At 37.4% G+C, this 19,529-nt stretch overlaps 1 protein-coding gene across 1 annotated transcript in view; it reads left to right on the top strand.

The window, feature by feature from the left end:
* Dcc (DCC netrin 1 receptor) overlaps positions 1-19,529 on the top strand; it is a 658,913-nt gene that overhangs the window by 459,459 nt on the left and 179,925 nt on the right. Inside the window, exon 13 of the mRNA XM_042055177.1 lies at positions 6,572-6,713. Coding sequence (XP_041911111.1) covers positions 6,572-6,713 — 142 coding nt within the window. The remainder of the gene's footprint in view (positions 1-6,571; positions 6,714-19,529) is intronic.

Raw genomic sequence — 19,529 nt, 5'->3', positions numbered from 1 at the left:
CAGTTGTAGAATCACAGTATTTCAGCTTCACTTCTGTCTCACCAACTATAGAATACATGATTTGAAGTTACTTAACCACTTTGTGTTATAGTTTATATGACAGAACAAAAGGTAAAAAAAAATGAACTGTAATTCACAGAATTATCAGGACTATAAATTCATACCTTAAGTAGAGTATATATCATTATCATGTCAATAGTAGTTTAAATATGACATTAACAAATCCTAAGAATAATGGGATCAATCTCTCATACTAATGTGTTTATAGGGGCCAATAATCTCAGTAATTCCATGTTACCCTAGTATTATAACATCATAAATAAGTTGATGAAGTGAAACAAAGAATAGTTTATATAATACATATTATATTTCAGCTCTCCATGAATGTTTTGCGTATTTTAACTCTAAATAATATACTTGCAAAACTATAGTTGGTCCTCACATTTGCAAAGTTTACATCTGAGAGATGAATACTCACTAATGTAAACACAATTTTAATAATCATGGTCTTTAGTGGTCATGGGCAGAAAAGTAAAAATTTTATCATCCTCTATCCTGGATTCTTCCTTCAAATTTTACATGGAAAATGAGCATCTTTTTTCTTTAATTTGGACTTTTATTTTCCTTATCTGTTTTTATTGCAGACTTTATTGTTTTGAGTTTTTATGACATGTAGTACTGATATGTGTTCAATATTACTAAATTTAAAAAGGGGGTGATGTGGCAAGTAGGATGTAAATAATCAGGGTTGGATATTAAAACTCAGTATTAACCAAAAATGTTAAGGAATTTTCAAGGAAAATCATGTTAGAGAAGCTGACATGTATTCTGTAATCAGATGCTGGAAGAAATCCATATTTCTACTTCCTGTAAGAGCAATTGTTCAGTATTTAGAATTGAGGTTTCTTGAGAATTTATAGAAATAAAGATGATGAATAATGAAAATATACTGTTTAATACATGTTGTAATTGTCAGGATACTTAGCAAAAAAAAAAAAAGACAACTGCACCTTTACATAACTTTATCTCCTTGTATAAAAGAATTCAGCTGCTGGGTGTTGGTGGCATATGCCTCTAATGCTAGCATTTGGAGGCAGAAGCAGGCAGATCTCAATGAGTTGGAAGTCAGCCTAGTTTGTAAAGTTAGTTCCAGGACAGCCAGGACTGATACACAGAGAAACCCTGTCTCAGAAAAACAAAATGAGCTCAGTCATTTTGAGCAGCAGCCATTTTGTAAGTGAGAAAATGATCATGGGTATTGTTCTTTCCAGAGAGGAATGTCCTGCATTAGCCATCTTGTTCTAGGACCAACGGACGTGAACGGCTCTGGCTTGTAAGCCATGATGAGGAGTCCATACCTTTGACTTTTGGTCTGGCTTCTTTGTAAAAGCTGGTCATTTATTTCTACTACCTCCAGAAAGCATTTTTAATGTTTATTTAAAAATAATTTAAATATGGTAAAAGTATCACATGTTATATTTTAAAAGTTAAATAGCACCAGTATGCATGTAATAAAGTTTAATATCCATGAAAGAACTCTGATTTTGCCTTCACCAGGTCAACAAGCATGAAATTGAGATCCAGAAGACTTAGATCAAGCCTGAAAGTTGGCTTATATTCATTTGTAATCAACCCCAAAGTGCCACTGCTTCTGCAATTATTCTGTATTTTGTGTTATTTTTTCTTATCCTTGGGTTTAATCGAAGTGGAATTATTCAGTATATACTTGTTTTGAATGTGGTGACTTAACTTATCAAACTTTATATCAAATTAGCATTTTCTTTCTTTTTTTGAAGGCAAGAAGGCACACAAACGTATTAAAGTATAATCAAATGGTAGTTATACAAGCCATGCCACTCACAGATGAGCTGGGCAGATCGTTGAAGCTCACAGGCTCCCTTCATAGGGGTGAATCCAGTGGAACTTGTTGAAAGTTTCAAAAGAAATGATCTCAAGGTGAAACCAGTGGGATAAAAGACCAGACATTGTTTAACAGTCTGCCTGGGTCTTGTTAGCTGTGCTCTCATTTTTCCTATAGGCGATCTTCCATGGGACCAAGGGATTTGTTCAGAACATTAGCTACAAGAGGAACCAGAGAGAGCTGCTTCCTGTAATTCAGAAGGCAGAGGAGGGGGATGTTGTGGGTTATTTTATACTGCATGAGGTATATTGCTGTGATGGATGTAATAAAAAGCTGAGCAGCCAATAAGGAGGCAGGAGGTATAGTCAGGACTTCCTGGGCAGAGAGAGGAAGTAGGAAAAGAAATCTGAGCCTTTGAAAGAAACTCTGGGAGACAAGAAGGAAACAGGATGGGTGGTGTATGACGGAATGTAGATTAGAAGAAAAAGGTTACTTTAAGTTCTAAAAGCTAGTTAATAACAAGCCTAAGCTAAGGCCAAGATTCATTATTAATAAAAAGCATCTGTGTCATTATTTGCGAGCTGGTGACCCACAAGAAAAACATCTACAGAGAAGAATGGAGTTGGGAAAAGCACTCGGCAGGGCCAAACATGACTTGTTATTTCCTGAAACACAGCCCTGATGACCCCTACCATCTTGTCTTGCCAAAAGATGCTACTTTTGTATTTTGAGAGTTCCACCCATTTATCTTAAAAAAATGGTAGCCTTAAAGTCAAAAAGAGTAAAAATCTGTTCCAAAATCCATAAAAATTACTTTTAACTTTGAATTTTTATTATCTCGCATAATCCTCTGGGACATTAAGTTCATAGGTCAGAATTTTAAGGAACATCCTGTATTTGTGTGATTCTTTATGTTGTAGACAGTTGGTTTGTTTTCCGTCTGAATGTTTGCTTCATACATTCAGTAACGTCAATGGAAGGCACTGTTGGCGAGCTGGTTGTTAGATTGAAAATGAAAAGATTCATGAAAATATGATGACACACATATGTTTAATCTTGGGACTAGTCTTAAAAGTGTGAATTATGCACACCAGTAAGAGTTTTCACTTGCTAAGGATGGATTTGGGGTACTGACTGCATGGAACAAGAATAAGAAGAACAGATAGAAACACAGTCTTAGGGCAGCACATTGAAGGAAAGACAGAGAACTTGCAGTCTAACGTGAAGCAGGGTAGGTGCGAGTGGTAGGAATGACTCAGATTAAAAACAAACAAACAAAATATCCACAAGAATAGAGGTAGGACTAGTGCTCACTGGTGGGACACTTATCACGTATCAGGAATTGCATGCACAGTGACACTCTCCCCAAAATGATTTCATTGCGGGTAGGGGTAAAGTGATATTAAGGAGAAAACATGGGCACACTTTTAGCAACTGACTCTGTGATAGCCTTCATGCCCCCTTCCCCTCGTGGTTCAGTTGACCGTCGTCTGTAGAAGACTCTGTCTCACTGATGTCCTCATGCTTAGGTTATTTTAGTCTTTCTGCCTCTCTTCGGCAAAGTTTGCTGAGCTTTAGGTATAAATATTGTTAAAGCGTTAGTTCAGGCCGGGCACCTTAAAGTAAGTCTCTGCAGTTTTACCAATTACAGTTTCTGTAATGGTCACCATCCACTTCAAAGGGAAACTTCTTTGATGGGGGATGCCTTTGTTGAGGTTGCTATTTCTATGATGAACCACCTTGAACAAATACAAGTTAGGGAGGAAAGGGTTTATTTGGCTTATACGTCCATATCATAGACCGTCATTAAAGGAAATCAGGACAGGAACTCTAACAGGGCAGAAACCTGGAAACAGGAGCTGATACAGAGGTCATGGAGGGGATCTGCTTATTCGTTTGCTCTTTGGGGTTTGCTCAGCCTGCTTTCCTATAGACCCCAGAACTACCAGCCCAGGGATGGCATCACTAACAATGAACTGGCTCTCTCCCATCAATCACTGATTAAAAAATTCCCTACAGGCTTGCTCACAGCCTGGTTTTACGGAGAAATTTTCTTAATTGAGGTTCCCTCCTCTCAGATGGCATTAGCTTTTAAAGAGTTGACATGAAGCTATCCCAGCACAAGGAGTAAGAACTATATTTATCTAGAAATACAATGACGGGTACTTAGAATGTAGCTGGGAATTATACTGGACTAGGAACATTGCAGTAGCAAGTTCTCCTCAAGGATTCATGTCTCACCAGCCTCGGTGAGCTAATTGGCTTACAGAACAGTGTATGAATTTCCTCCTATTGAGTTGGCTTTAAGTCCAACCAGGTGGATGTTGATATATGTTGTGATTGCATTATCAGGGATACTTTCCTGTGCTAGTTGGATAGCATTATTGCAGTTTGGTATGATTTTTAGGTGTCTTTCTCCCTTGGCAGCTTGTATGGCATCCTCAAATGATAGGAGAGCTAGTACTCAGGAAGGAGGTTTCCAGAGCAATTCCAATTGGATTTCTCCAAGTGCTGTGTCTACGGTGTGTGTCACCTTCACACAAGGGCAACAGGAATAGGTTATGGAGCTCTCTTGGGCTCCTCTAACTAATGACTAGAGGGGAGTTTCCCCATGACTACCACTGGGGTTTCTGTTAGATACTCCCTGACTTTTGGGGAGAATATTTTCACCCCAAGTGACATAATGGACATATTCATATTATATATGTATTTAATAATGTTCCACAAGGCTCTTCCAGGCATTCTTTCTGTTCTTTGTTGCTCCTACATCCCTTTCTTTCTCTTGGTGTTGCCCTCCTTCCCTCTCCAGATAAAGTGACCACCCCACTTTTCTACTTTTCCCACCTCATCCTTCCTGTCTTCCTGAGACTTTCATGTTTTTTACTCAGATTACCTGGTTTTCAAGTCTCTTTCACTGGCATCTTTTCTTCCCCCAGAACATATTCTCATCAGTCTTCTGATTAAAGGGATACAAATAATTATCTCTGAAGTCATGAACATGGGAAATACTCATATGCTTCACCTGCAGGAACATGTGTTAGCATACCTGACTAGCATTATCCCTTTCTTTCACTTATTTATGTTATGACACAGAGAGCTGCACTACAATTTCCCAACTAGAATTTTCTCAGTTTCATCATGTTGTTTTATAACTTTAAGTATTTTTGAGAATGCTGATGTCATTCTTTTTCTGGATCTATTTTATATGACCTGTTTCCTCCATTCTTCATTCTGGAAACATTGGTACCCAGTTATCTCTGAGGAGGAAATAATGCAACTACTGTTTTAAGGTGATGCTTCTAAATTTCATGGTTCGTTTTAAGATAATCCCATATTCTTCCACTTCTTCAGGGATAGACTTTTATTAGAAAGCTGAGAAACTTGATTCCTTATTTACTATTTTTATTTTTTTGCATTTTTTTTTTGCTATTTTTCAACCTCATACCCTATTGTCTTTCTATCCTCTCAATTTACCATTGAGATTTTGGAGGAGGTTATAGTTATATAAGCAGTAGTTTCTTATTCTTTCTCTCCAATTCACTACAGTCTTTCCCCCTTCATAATTTTTACTGCCGTGTTTTTCAGGCTTAGTTACTCTCTCAGTTTCCTTGTGTTTTCATTACTCTCAGGATCCAGCATTTTCTCTTAGCTTTTTGGTGTAGAATTTTATATTTTCCAGGGCTATTTTATGTGTAATATTATTGTTTCTTTCACATCAACTTATTATGTACTTCTTTCTATTGAATATTTGTGTATGCATGTGTCAAGACTTTCTTTGATATCAAGTCATATGGACTTTATATCATATAGTATCCGTTTATACTAAAATGTCTCTCTAAATGTTAACTTGCAAAGGGCAAACTCTTGTCCCTGGGTGGGACTTGTCATCTTATGGCTTCACTGTTGGGGACTCAGGTTGCATCCTTTCGTCTAGTTCAAAGTTCTAAATTTTCTGTCATGAACAGTTATTTGATTTTGTCCCTACCTAACTTAAGTCCCTGTAGGAACTGGATGAGAAAAGAAAATATAGATGCCTCACATCTTGGACCTGATAACCCCTTCCATTTCTGCTCACTGGTGTGCCTCTTATCTGAATCTGTGGCCTTTGTGTTCAAGGACTCTGAGCACTGAACTCTCAGCTAGACCAGTCAGTGAGAGTCAGTGGGTTTCTCTCTCAATGGAAGAAGCTGCAGTTTAATTCATATTCAAGCTTTCTAAGACATCTCCCTTTCCAGCGACATGCCTTAATACCAAGTTCAGGTTGTACCAGAAGCAAAGAGGCCCAGAATTAGATGATTATTAAATGGAAATTAGCTTGGTTTTCATTAACATATTTTTTAAAAATGGTCTTAGACTTAGTTTTCTCCTTTGCCTCCAATTTGCTCCTACTTGTTGCGTCTCATCTGCTGTATCCAAGTCCTGCCTTTCTGTGAATTTTGCTATTTAGAATTCGCTATTATCATTTTAATGATGCTGACAAGGGAGACATAATACTGAATATAATCAGTCACATAAATTGTGGGCATTTTTATTAAAATAAAGCATTTATGAATGCTGTCAGAATTTAGGAAAGGATTTAATTAGGAGGCCATGTCTTGAAACTTGCTTCTGTGTTTGATTCACACTTGTGATTGGGTGGCTTCTTTGATCTGCTCAGTTGTCCTTCTCTCTTCAATATCTTAATTTCTATATATTTTTTTTATTTTACAGAGTATCAAAGTAAGCTGGCTTCCTCCTCCATCAGGAACACAAAATGGATTTATTACTGGTTATAAAATTCGACACAGAAAGACCACCCGCCGGGGTGAGATGGAAACACTGGAACCAAATAACCTCTGGTACCTGTTCACAGGTCAGTGTTCACACAGTGCAGTCTGGCAAGCTTTTGATGAATTAAATGCTTTAGGAATAAGGTATCCTCTCACTTCAAAGGAACATCGACTTTTTTCTGGCAGGTGACATTTATTGGCCTGAGCAAGAATAGCCTTTATATTTCTAACTTTAACGCTTTCACTACTCATTCCTCCCTTGCCTCATCATTTTAATAAGTGCATCACAGAATTTTTCCTACACTACCCTCTCAGAATTGCTGATTCAGCATGTCTTATTGCCTACCAGCTTTTCACTTTCTAGTTAACAATGTTTATGAAAAAAAAATCCAATGCACTGAAGTGACTCTGTATTTTACTCACTGTGATCCCCCTTACCACAAATGTCAAGATAAAGTGGGAAATGAGGTTAGTATTTATGAAAACTGGATCCAATTTTCAAAGAGAATTACTATTTTATAAAGTGAAAAACAGTATATTTTCTTAGTGTTTTGGAAAATTAGTATATGTTAATCTAAGTTTCTAGTAAAGACACCGAGAAATGTCTTCTAAAGTCATCCCAGTGAAGTTGTGTGCATAAGAACACAAGAATGAGTACACAAGTAAAGAGAGGGTGGGACAGGGATATACTTAAAAGTTTTGGTGACATGTGACTGGGCTGGGTGGCCATAACTTTGAGACAAATACAGAGCTTGCAACACTTGATGGAATGACTCTGGGAGGTCATAAAAACATGACTGTCCCACAAGCAGGAGCTTGATGAAGAGTGTGCAGCTTCCCCTGTCTGTCATTGGCTAAGCGGTCGGCTACTGCACAGCTCAAGGCAAATTCCTGCAAACCAGAGCTTTTGGTGAGTGCTCATCGGAGGTCTCTTCTCATTCATCAAGACTTTATATGATGGTGGCATCAAGACTCAGAGTTCTATAGGCCTAGGTGTTGTTTGAGCCATACCTGTGGCCTTGATCACAAATCATAGCATAACTGTACAGCACAGTTACTCAAGATAGATACTGAGCACATTTCTCAAGGCTGTGAGAAAATGTCTGACAAAAACAATGAAGAAATGACTTCTTTGGGTTCATTGTTAAAGAGCAGAGTGCAGTGGTTCCCCACAAGTGGGTTGTGACCCTGGAGGGGCCCTATATTGAATATTTACATTATGATTAATAACATTGGCAAAATTGCAGTTATGAAGTAGCAATGAATAAACTTTGTGATGGGGGGGGGTCAGCACAACATGAGGAACCGTGGTAAAGGGTGACAGCATCAGCAAGGTGAGAAACTGCTAGTATTGTGCATCTTAACAAAGGAGGCTTGGTGAGGAGGCTAACACTGGGCCCACAGTCAGAAGGAAAGAAAGAGCTATCGCCTAGAATTCCATTCCCTTTCTATTCTTGTCTGGGGCCCAAGTTCTTGCAAAGGAACAGCCCACACTCGTGGTGGGACTGACTTCCTGTATGGCAATTCCCTCAGAGACATTCCCAGAAGTGTGTCTTCTGAATGATTTCAATTCCAGTCACATTAATACTCAATGAACATTAATTATCTGAAGTCAACTCTCAGTTCAGTAAATAAAATGCTTGGTGTACAAGTATTAGAATTCAAGATTAGATGACTAGAACTCACATGAAAACCACACCATGTAAGGAGACATACCACCTGGGCATGGGAGAGTAAGCATAACCCAGCTCTATGGGACTCAATGACCAGCCAGCGTAGTCAATTAATGAGTTCTAGATTAAGTGAGAGTCTATTTCTCCAAAAAAGTTAGAGATTAACCAAGGAAGATACCTGATCTAATCTTCTGGCCTAAACATACACTTGTACAACATTCAAACATGGATGGGCACACCTATGGTACACACATGTACCCCTAAAACACACACACACACACACACACAAATCACTCCTTGTTATATTGACTCTCATACTTATTCCTCAACAACTTCTCAATTTCTTTATTTTAATTTATCTTAAAAAAACAATCTTTTCTCATTTTACATATCAGTCCCAGTTTCCACTCCTTCCCCTCCTCCCATTCCCTTCATTTCTCCCCCATCCCACACCCTATCTGCTTTTCAGAGAGGGTAAGGCATCCCATGGGGAGTCAACAAATCTAGCACATTTATTTGAAGCAGGACCAAGGCTCTCCCTACTATATCATGGCTGAGCAAAGTATCCATCCAAAGGAAATGGATTCTAAAAAGCCAGTACAAACAGTAGAAATAAATCCTGGTCTAAATGCCAGCGACCCCAAAGTCTGCCCCCACCATACAGCTACCACATATATTCAGAGGGCCTAGTTTGGTCCCATGCTGGGTCCCTCACTGTCAGACTGGATTTACGGGGCTCAGGTAAGATCTTTCAGTGGGTATCCTCATCATGGTATTAAACTCTTTGCTCATATTCTCACTCCTCCTCACTCTTCGACTGGACTTGGGGAGCTCAGCCCAGTGTTCCACTGTGGATGTATGTGTCTGCTTCTATCAGTTACTGGAAGCAGGTTCTCTTATTACATTTAAGATAGTCTTCCTTCTGACTAGAGGGAAAGGCCAGTTCAGTTACCCTCTTCACTTTTGCTTAGAGAATTAGCTGGGGTCATCCTTTCGGATTTCTGGGAATTTCTCTAGTGCCAGGTTTCTTGCTAGCCCCATAGAGGCTTTCTTAGATATTTCTTTCCTTGATCTTGGGCTCTGTCCTTCCCCCATATTAACCATCCCATTCCCTCAAGTTTTCCTCCCCCTCCTCTTCTTCCTTCCTTCTCCCCTTCTGCCCTACCATCTCTCTCCATCCCCATGCTCCGCTCCCAATTTTCTCAGGAGATCTTGTTTATTTCACCTTCCCAGTGTGATCTATACATGTTTCTTTTAGGGTTCTCCTTGTTACTTAGTTTTTCTGGTGTCATGGACTAGGCTCTTTATCTTTTGCTTTATAGCTGGTATCTCCTTAAAAGTGAGGACGTACCATGTTCATCTTTCTGGGTCTAGATTACCTCGTTCTGGATGTTTTTTTTTTTTCTAGTCCCTTCCATTTGCATGCAAATTTTTAAAATAGGTACATATCTATCCCCATGTACAAAACTCAAGTCCAAATGGATTAAAGACCTTAATATAAATATAACCACACTGAACCTGATAGAAGAGAAAGTGGGAGATGGGTACAAAAAGCCACTCCCTAAATATAATACCAGAAGCTTAGACACTGGGAGCAGCAGTAAATAAATGGGACCTCTTAAAACTGAGAAGCTTTTGTACAGTCAATAAGACAAAAAGGCAGTCTACTAATTGGGAAAAGATCTTAACCAACCCCACATTAGACAAAAGACTGATATCTAAAATATATAAAGAACTCGATAAATTAGATATCAAAATACCAAATAACCCAATTTTTAAAATGGGGTACAGATCCAAACAGAAAATTCTCAATAGAAAGGGAGATCACCAACTCCAGTTGGAATGGGACTGATGGATCATGCGACCAAACCCGTCTCTCTGAATGTGGCCAACAGCGGGGGCTGACTGAGAAGCAAAGGACATTGGCGCTGGGCTCTGATTCTTCTGCATGGACGGGCTCTGTGGGAGCCTTCTCAGCTTGGTTGATCACCTTCCTGGACCTGGGGGGAGTTGGGAGGACCTTGGACTTAGCAGAGAGTGGGGAACCCTGATGGCTCCTTGGCCTTGAGAGGGAGGGAGGGGAGGTATGGGTGGAGGGAAGGGGAGGGAAGGGGGAGAAGGAGGGGCGGGAAGGGGGAGGAGGAGCGGAGGGAGGGGGAGGAAGAGGGAAGGAGATGGAAATTTTTAAATATAAAAAAAAATAATAAACCATGAGAAAGAAAAAAAAAAGAATCTCAAATGGCCAAAAGATACTTAAGGAAATATTCAACATCCTTAGACATCAGGGAAATGCAAATCAAAACAACGCTGAAATACCATCTTACACCAGAGTGGCTTAAATCAAAGACACCAATGATAGTTTATACTGGAGATGATGCCAAGTAATGGGAACACTCCTGCATTGCTAGTGGAAACACAAACTTGTACAACCACTTTCAAAATCAGTGTGGCAGTTTATCAGAAAATTTGGAATCAACCTACATCAAGATCCAGCAATACCACTCTTGGGCATACCCAAAAGATGTTCAATCATACTACAAGAACCATTGTTCATTGTTATGAACTATGTTCATAACAGTATTATTTGTAATAGCCAGAACATGGAAACAAACAAACAAAGAATTGGTGCTCCTCAAACAAAGAATGGATAAAGAAAATGCTGTCCATTTACACAATAGAGTACTATTCAGCAGTAAAAAAAAACTTTTCAATTTCTAATAATTGAAAATAAATTTAGTTCCTTTGTGAAATCTTCAAACTGTTAAATGTTTAAACAATTGTTTAAAGGCCTAAAGTCTCTTCTAAGACAAAAAGCAATCTTATCCATGAACTTTTATAAAAATAAAACAATGATTTACAAGCTAATACCATGGACTTTTAACATCACTACCATATATAGTATTTATTCATTTTTTCTTTATTAGGTATTTTATCACTTATAATATAATATCCACTTAAATAATGAATCAAGCAATGTTTGTCCTTTGTCTTGTTGATTACAAAGGTGTCAGTGAGACATTGGCATTCCCCATTCTCTGTGTATTTGTGTGTGTGTGAGGGTTAGAATTAACATGTTTCTCTTTTACCATTGTACTTAGTAGTTAATATGGGGAAAATGAAATAACAATGTTTTAAGGAAGCATGGTTGAACCCAATAGATTTATTCATGTCACACAGAGAAGGTAACCACCCAAACTCTTAAGCTTCATGGCAAGCACCTGGAACACTTGGAGACATCATCTGGTCTCCTCTGTCTTTGGATAGTCCTGCACATCCAAATCCTCCACCCGCTAAAACCATAATGACTGCCATGTGTCAGTCCTATTCCTAAGCCTCAGCTCTCCTAGGCATGTAACTCACGTCTCTGGCACGAGCACAACAATTTTCCACTGCATTGCTTTTCACTTTCACAGCTTAATGTGATGGGACTTCGTCCACAGCTCAAGCTTAGTTTCAGAGAATCGAACCCTGCTACACATTGCCTCAGCAACTTTCTAGTATCCTGATTTTAAACTCCGTGTTATATTCACCGTCTCTTTCGGTTTGCATACCTGGAAACCCAGCAGTACATGGAGTGCACTATCTGCTACCAGCTACGGATATATGCTGAATGCCTTCTGCCAAGATATAGTAGCTTCAGTTTTCTTTGACCACTGGACTCTCTGAGGTGGTTGTTTTGATCAAGGAATTCCGTGAGCATAATTCTCAATTCACACTGTATTTCATCTAATCTGCACTTTTAGAGCATGGAACCCCTGATGAGTTGCCTTAAGGAGACCTTTACTATTTTGCCGGTGCACAAGACCAGGTTTCTTTTTGGTGGCATCAATTTCTTTAACAATTTCTGATTCTATTTCCAGCAAGGCTTCCAGCCAGGATGGTATACTCTTAATGTAGCAAACTACTTAGTCCATTACCTTTACATCTGACTTCACTTTATTTTTTCAGGACATGGACAGAATGCAGTCAGATTTTTGGCAGAATGTAGCATCAAAGACATTTAGTACAGTTCCCAGTAGAATCTTTGTTCCCCTCTGAAATTTCCCAAGCACAGAATTCACTGTCTGCATTTCTTTTTTTCTCATTTTTTATTAAAAATTTCCATCTCCTCCCCTCCTCCTCCCCCTTCCCTCCCCTCCCTTCCACCCATACCCCCACTCCCTCCCTCTCCAGGCCAAAGAGCCATCAGGGTTCCCTTCACTATGTTAAGTCCAAGGTCCTCCCAACTCCCCCTAAGTCCAGGAAGGTGAGCAACCAAACTGACAAGGCTCACAGTGAGCCCGTCCATGCTGCAGAGTCCAAGCCCATCGCCATTGTCCTTGGTTTCTATTAGCAGAAATGCCCATTGGAGAGTGTGATAATCCCACACTCTTTCCAGAATTGCTTTGCTTACAGTATTCAAGAGCCTTTCTACTCTTCAGCATTAAGCTCTTCTACATCCCTCCCACAAACCAACTCCAATGTAAATATACCACTTGATCATCTTTGTCAGATCATTTTCTAACTAATAGTGACCAATTTCCTGTATTGGTTCCTTTCTCATTGCTGGGTCGAGATACTTGACAAAAGTAATTTAAGAAAATAAGAGTTTATTTTGGCACATATTTTCAATGTATAGCCCATCATAAAGGGGAAATTGTGGCAGCAGAAATATGAGGTACTGATCACAGTGTTCTCACAGTCAGGAAGCTGAGACACTAGAATGCTAATGATCAGCTTATTCAACCTGAGACTACAGCCATGGGAAGGTGACACCTATACTGACGGTGGGTCTTTGTACTTCTGTTAAATTTTCCTGGAATTGCTGTGAAGATTTTCTCAAGGGAAGGACTCCCAAGTGTCCCTAAATCAAGTGTCGCCGACAATGGAAGATAAACTATCACAGCATCACAGCACATGAGCATGAGATTAGAGGCAATGAAAACTGATATTCCTTATAGTAAGGAAGGCAGTAGAGTCATTGATTTTCCATATAAATCTACGTGTGTCTAGTGAATAAATTATCTCTGATGGGGGAAATTAATCACTTAATTTTCCTTTCCTCTGTGCAGATATCCAGTAAATGATTTTTTTAAAAAAAAATAATATCATGCATGTATATGTGCACGTGCGCGCGCACCACACACACACCACACTCGCACACGCACGCATACACATGCAGAAGAATAACATAGTTTGTCTCCATGGGGATTTTGTCTGAACAAAATCGTGAGACCTGTGAGAGAGAATGTTTCCAGGAGAGATTATAGAATATAACATTGCCGATTTTAAAACTGAGCAAAATTCTAGGTGGGTGTTATTGAAGTTAAAAGCCAGTTATGACGTTCCAACACACTCTTTGTAAAGCTTTTTAAAAGCCAAGCTTTTGTTTTTTTTTTTCAGAAAAAGATTAGTCAAGCTGTGATGTATTTTCTTCAACCACAATGAAATAATATGAAATATAAAAATAATTGATGGTAAAGTAAAGCCCATGTGCTTATTAGAGCACTTAAAATGATGTCGTTACTTTGAGGGAAAAAATCAGTTTTTAAAATTTTTGTTGAAAATATTTTAATATTACTAAGAATTAACATAAGACATAAATGCATGTAAGGATATTTTATTTCAAGTCTCTTTTTAATAGAATACAGATTTTTAATAGAATACAGATTTTTAATAGAATACAGATTTTTAATAGAATACAGATTTTTAATAGAATACAGATTTTTAATAGAATACAGATTTTTAATAGAATACAGATTTTTAATAGAATACAGATTTTTAATAGAATACAGATTTTAATAGAATACAGATTTTAATAGAATACAGATTTTAATAGAATACAGATTTTTAATAGAATACAGATTTTTTGGGTCCTTGACACTTTCTTGTCATTCAATTCTCCCGAACATTAAAACATTATAAACATGAAATAAATTTTGTTTATGAAATAAAAAGATGAACATAAAACAGAGAAAGGACTGGAAATCAATTCAAAGCATGATTACTTGCGAAAACATGATAAAATGTTCAAATTTGTTTACAAATACAGAAAGAGAAGTTAAATTAGTGATTATTTTCTTTGATTAAAGTAGTAATAAAAATAAGCGGCAGTGCTGTATTTAGGAAACACAAAAGAAGTGTAAAATTCCATATTCTGTTTTAGGACATAACATACAAGAATATTCTTGGAAAATAATGTGTGTAAGTGCTATGTTCATATGTTCATAAGCATATAAGCATTGTATGTATACATTTTAAAATAGAGATACAATATAGGTCCAATTCTACATATATTAGACTTGCCTTAAGGTATAATCCTATTTTTGGAATACTTTAAAGAAAAATCATCTTCCTTAGAATATTACTTAAATTGAAAAGAGTGTTTAAAATTACAAATAACTTTAAGTAGTAGGTCTTTATAAATCAGACAGTCATAGAATAATTTGTATTTAATGAAAGCCATGTGGAATATCACATGCAAATCACATGCTAATGTTTTAAATATTATTTAGTTGTATTGTGCTCACCTTAAATCCAGAATGATTTTACTTTGAGCTCTTTAACTAATTATGTCCATAACAACCTATTTGCAAACTGTGGTTTGATGCTAATATTCCTTCTATATACAAATTTGGGAAACACTATTCATACCATTACAGATTCATGTTTTCTCCCCTCAAGCACAATTATTTTAAATTGCATCCTCAAATAAAATTTACTCATTGAGAAATAAATAATTCATTCCTATATTTTTATTTCTGTGAAATCTGTAAGATGATACGGGTGTCTAACCAGCTTGGAGTGGCCCATTACTACTCCAGCTTATTGGTTCACTATTATTCCAGATATGAATTAGTTAGCTTATTACTGGGAATGGCTAATCACTGTTCACTTGCCTCTTTAAAGGTTTGCAGGAACCTATATTCAAAAATGTAACTTGCATTCCCACCATTATATCATTGTGGCAAAAATAAGTTAAATACATTTGGGAATTTAAACATAATATGCTCCAAAAGATTTGTAACTGCACCTGATATTAACCTCAAAAATGTCATGCATCCTTCCTTTTTGATTTGAACTGATGCAATAACAGAAATCAGTAAATCAAATTTGGCACAGCTTCTGCTTTTCTCTCGCCTGTCTCATGACTTATACTCAGGAACACCTGCTACATTTCTAGACAATTTGGCCATGGTTTCAAAATCCTTAAGGAGCCAGCAAGTACTGCACACCTGAAGATTTGCTGTGATTTAGGCTTTCCCACATAATGTATCTGGGAACTAATATTCTTTATAGTTAGTAAGTGGAGTCATTGATTTTCAATACAAATCCACAGAGTTATAAAATGTACAGGATTTGACCCCTTGTTTTCAATGCCTGGAACATGTATGGACATATTGATTTAGATGTGAGAAAATTGGAAATGTTTTAATGTTTCCTTTTTGTGTGGTATAATTGATGGGCAGAAATGCCACTTTTTTTTACAAAGCTCTATTTATCAGACAGGTGTTTTGTTGTGTTTGTTGTGTATTTTTTACTGTGATAATGGGACATCTGCAATAACCAAGTCATTCACATTTCTAACAAGGTTTTTAAATTGTAGGCATCATATTGTTGGGAGAACCCATATCAACTAAGTTTTAAAATGATGTTTTTAATTTCCTCATGATCTTCATGAAAGGTTGTTTGGAATTGAATTGAAGAGTGTTCTCATACTTCATGGCCAAAACAAAATAAAGACAATGACATTTGTGTATTCATATTTTATGGACTAAATACTGGAATCAGCATAGTAATCTTATAGCAAGGCTAACATGAGGGAAATCATGTTGCTTGTGAGTGATATACCATCTTTACTGTATGATATATGAAATTAGAAATAGGAGAGAGCTATTACAGCAGCTAATGATTCTGAGTTGGCAGAGTAACAACAGGCAGAGTAATCTGTTTTAATGATAGCATTTTATGACTAAAGATAGATAGTACTTTAGAGCAGTTTTATACTTAAATGTATTTGGATTCATATACAAACACACAGACATGGCACAGACTGTGTTTTAGGGTCCCACCAAATATTATAGAACTCACATGATACATGACATGCAAAGCCTTTCTTTCTTAGGAGAGATAACCATCATATAGGAGGTCAACTGCCAGTTGAGGGGAATAACACTATTACATTCCTGATGTTCTGTCTCCTAGGTTTGTTACCATTATAGACTCTATGATGTCATCTTGGGTGTGCTTTTGTATGTCTCACTCCATTTTATGATTCTAGGAATGATCTATGATACTGAAAATGATTATTTGCCATTCATTAGAAAAACAACAACCATTTAAGAAATTTTGTTTACAAATGGTGCTGGCATAACTGGATATCAACAGGTGGGAGAATGAAAATAGATACATATCGATCTTCATGCACAAAATTCAAGCTCAAATGAATTAAAGACCTCAATATAAATCCAACCACACTAAACCTGATAGAAGAGAACGTGAGCAGTAATCTTTAATGCATGGACACAGGAGACCACTTACTAAATATAACCCCAGTAGCACAGATGATAAGAACGTCAATAAATAACTGGGACCTCCTGAAATTGAGAAGCTTCTGTAAAGCAAAGGACTCAGTCAATAAGAGAAAAAAGCAGCTTACTGAATAGGCAAAGATTTTCACCAACCCCACATCAGACAAAGGATTGATCTTTAAAATATATAAAGAACTCAGAAATTAGACATCAAAATTCTAAATAACCCAATTAAAAATGGGGTACAGAACTAAACAGAATTCTCAACAGAAGAATCTCAAATGGCCAAAGGATACTTAAGGAAATGTTGAACATCCTTAGCCATCAAGGAAATCCAAATCAAAACAACCATGAGATACTATCGTACACCTATCAGAATGACTATGATCAAAAACACCAATGATAGCTTATGCTGGAGAGGATGTGGAGTAAGGGGAACACTCATCCATTGCTGGTGGGAATGCACATTGTACAACCACTTTGGAAATCAGTATGGCAGTTTCTCAGAAAACTGAGAATCAACCTATCTCAGGATCCAGCAATACCACTTTTGGGCATATACCCAAAAGATGTTCAATCATACTACAAAAGCATTTGTTAACTATGTTCATAGCAGCACTATTTGTAATAACCAGAACCTGAAAACAACCTAGATGCCCCTCAATCAAAGAATGGATAAAGAAAATGTGGGACATTTAAACATTAGAGTACTACTGGGTGGTAAAAAATAGTGACATCTTGAATTTTGCATGCAAATGGATGGAATTAGAAAACACTATCCTGAGTGAGGTAACCCAGATGCAAAAGATTAATATGGTGTGTACTCACTCATAAGTGTATACTAGCTATAAACAAGGGATATTGAGCCTATAGTTCATGATCCTAGAGAAGCTAAGTAATAAGGTGAACCCAAAGAAAATCATATATAGATACACCTGGAAAATGGAAACATACAAGGTTGCCTGACAAAACTGTGAGCATGGGGTGGGAAGAGAAGGGAGGGTGGAAAGGGAAGAGGAAGAGAAGGGGAAAGGTGAGGAGAAATGGAGGGAAAGGGATAGTGGAGATTGGAGGAAGGGCAGAGATAAGAACAAGAAAGGAGATATCTTGATTGAGGGAGCCATTAAAGGGTTAGCAAGAAACCTGGCTCTAGAGAAATTCTCAGGAATCCACAAGGATGACCCCAGCCAAGACCCTAAGTATCAGAGGAGAGGGGGCCTGATCTTGAGTTGCCCTGATGAGTATCTTAAATATCACCATACAACCTTTGTCCAGCAACTGATTGAACAGAGGAAGAGACCTGCATCAGAGCACTGAACTGAGCTCCCAAAGTACAGTTGAAGATTGGGAAGAATGAAAATATCTGTAAATAGGTCAAGACCATGATGGGTTCACCCACTGAGACAGTCTACCTGAGCTAAAGGGAGCTTACAAACTCTAGCCAAACTGGGAGGAACCAAAATAAGACAAAACTAGACCCTCTGAATATGGTTGACAGTTGCAAGGCTAGGGCAGACTGAGGGGGCCACTGCCAGTGGCACCAGGATTTATCCCTACTTCATGTACTGGCTTTTAGGTAACTTATATTCTTTGGAAGAATACCTTGCTCACCCTAGATATAGTAGGGAGGGCATTGAAACTTCCTCTCTGAGGATTGGATGCAGATAGAGTGGAAGGGTATGTGGAGGAAATGGGGGGAGGGGAGAAAGTGGTAACTTGGATTGGTAGGTATAATGAAAAAAGATAGTTTTATTTAAAATAAATAAATAAATAGATATATAAATATAAAAACAAATTTTTGTTCTTTGTATTTATACTAAAAATCTTATGCTTTCAAATGTAATCTTTATAAAAATTTGTTCTTTCTCATTTCCATTTTTTTTGATGAGGAAGATATAAAGGGAGACAAAGCATGACTTGCAAGTTAATACACTTACATTCTGAAAGAAAAATTAAAACCTATTTCTGCTGGAAGTGAAGTCTTATGTTCTGATCTTTTAAATAATCATTAAATAATGACAAACTTTAACAATGGTTGTATGACTGTGTGAGCATTCAGAAGAGTGGAATTATGGAAAATGATGGGGGATTTGCAGAAGGCTGGGAGATATGCAGAAAACTAGAGGATATGTAGAAGAATGGGGGATATGAAGAAGGATGGGCAATATAGAGAATCACGGGGAATATGGGAATGGATCGGGATATGGAGAAGGATGGGGACTATGCAGAAAGATGGGTCATATGGAGAAGCATAGCAGATATACAGAATTGATAGAGGATATGTAGCGATATCTATTAGGTGGTAAGGAGTGAAGATTAGTTTTTCAGTTCAAGTACCTGGATAACTCTAGACTAGAATAACTCCACTTTTTCCTGACCAATTTATAAATCCTATAACAATATAAACTCAGAAGTAACTTTTACTTACAGATTCACTTTTTTCATCTTAGTTACTAAAGAAATAAATAAATACATTTATGTATTAATATTTCATTAATATTATAATATACAATATTAAAATATGTTTAAGTAGGCCTATCTAGACGATTGTACTGAGAGATATCTCATAATTTATGCCCATCATAGAAAAACATGAAAAAAACCCAAAAGCTGTGAGTGCCTATGTATGTGTGTATGTATTCTTCTGCTTATACACATACATATATGTACAGCTATGTATGCATGCATGTGCACAAACACTGTGAATACCAGAGGT

Source organism: Arvicola amphibius, chromosome 5 (genome assembly GCF_903992535.2).
Source record: "Arvicola amphibius chromosome 5, mArvAmp1.2, whole genome shotgun sequence".
In the NCBI taxonomy this organism is placed as follows: Eukaryota; Metazoa; Chordata; class Mammalia; order Rodentia; family Cricetidae; genus Arvicola; species Arvicola amphibius.
Note: the sequence above shows the minus strand (reverse complement) of the source record. Positions and strands in the feature narration are given on the sequence as shown.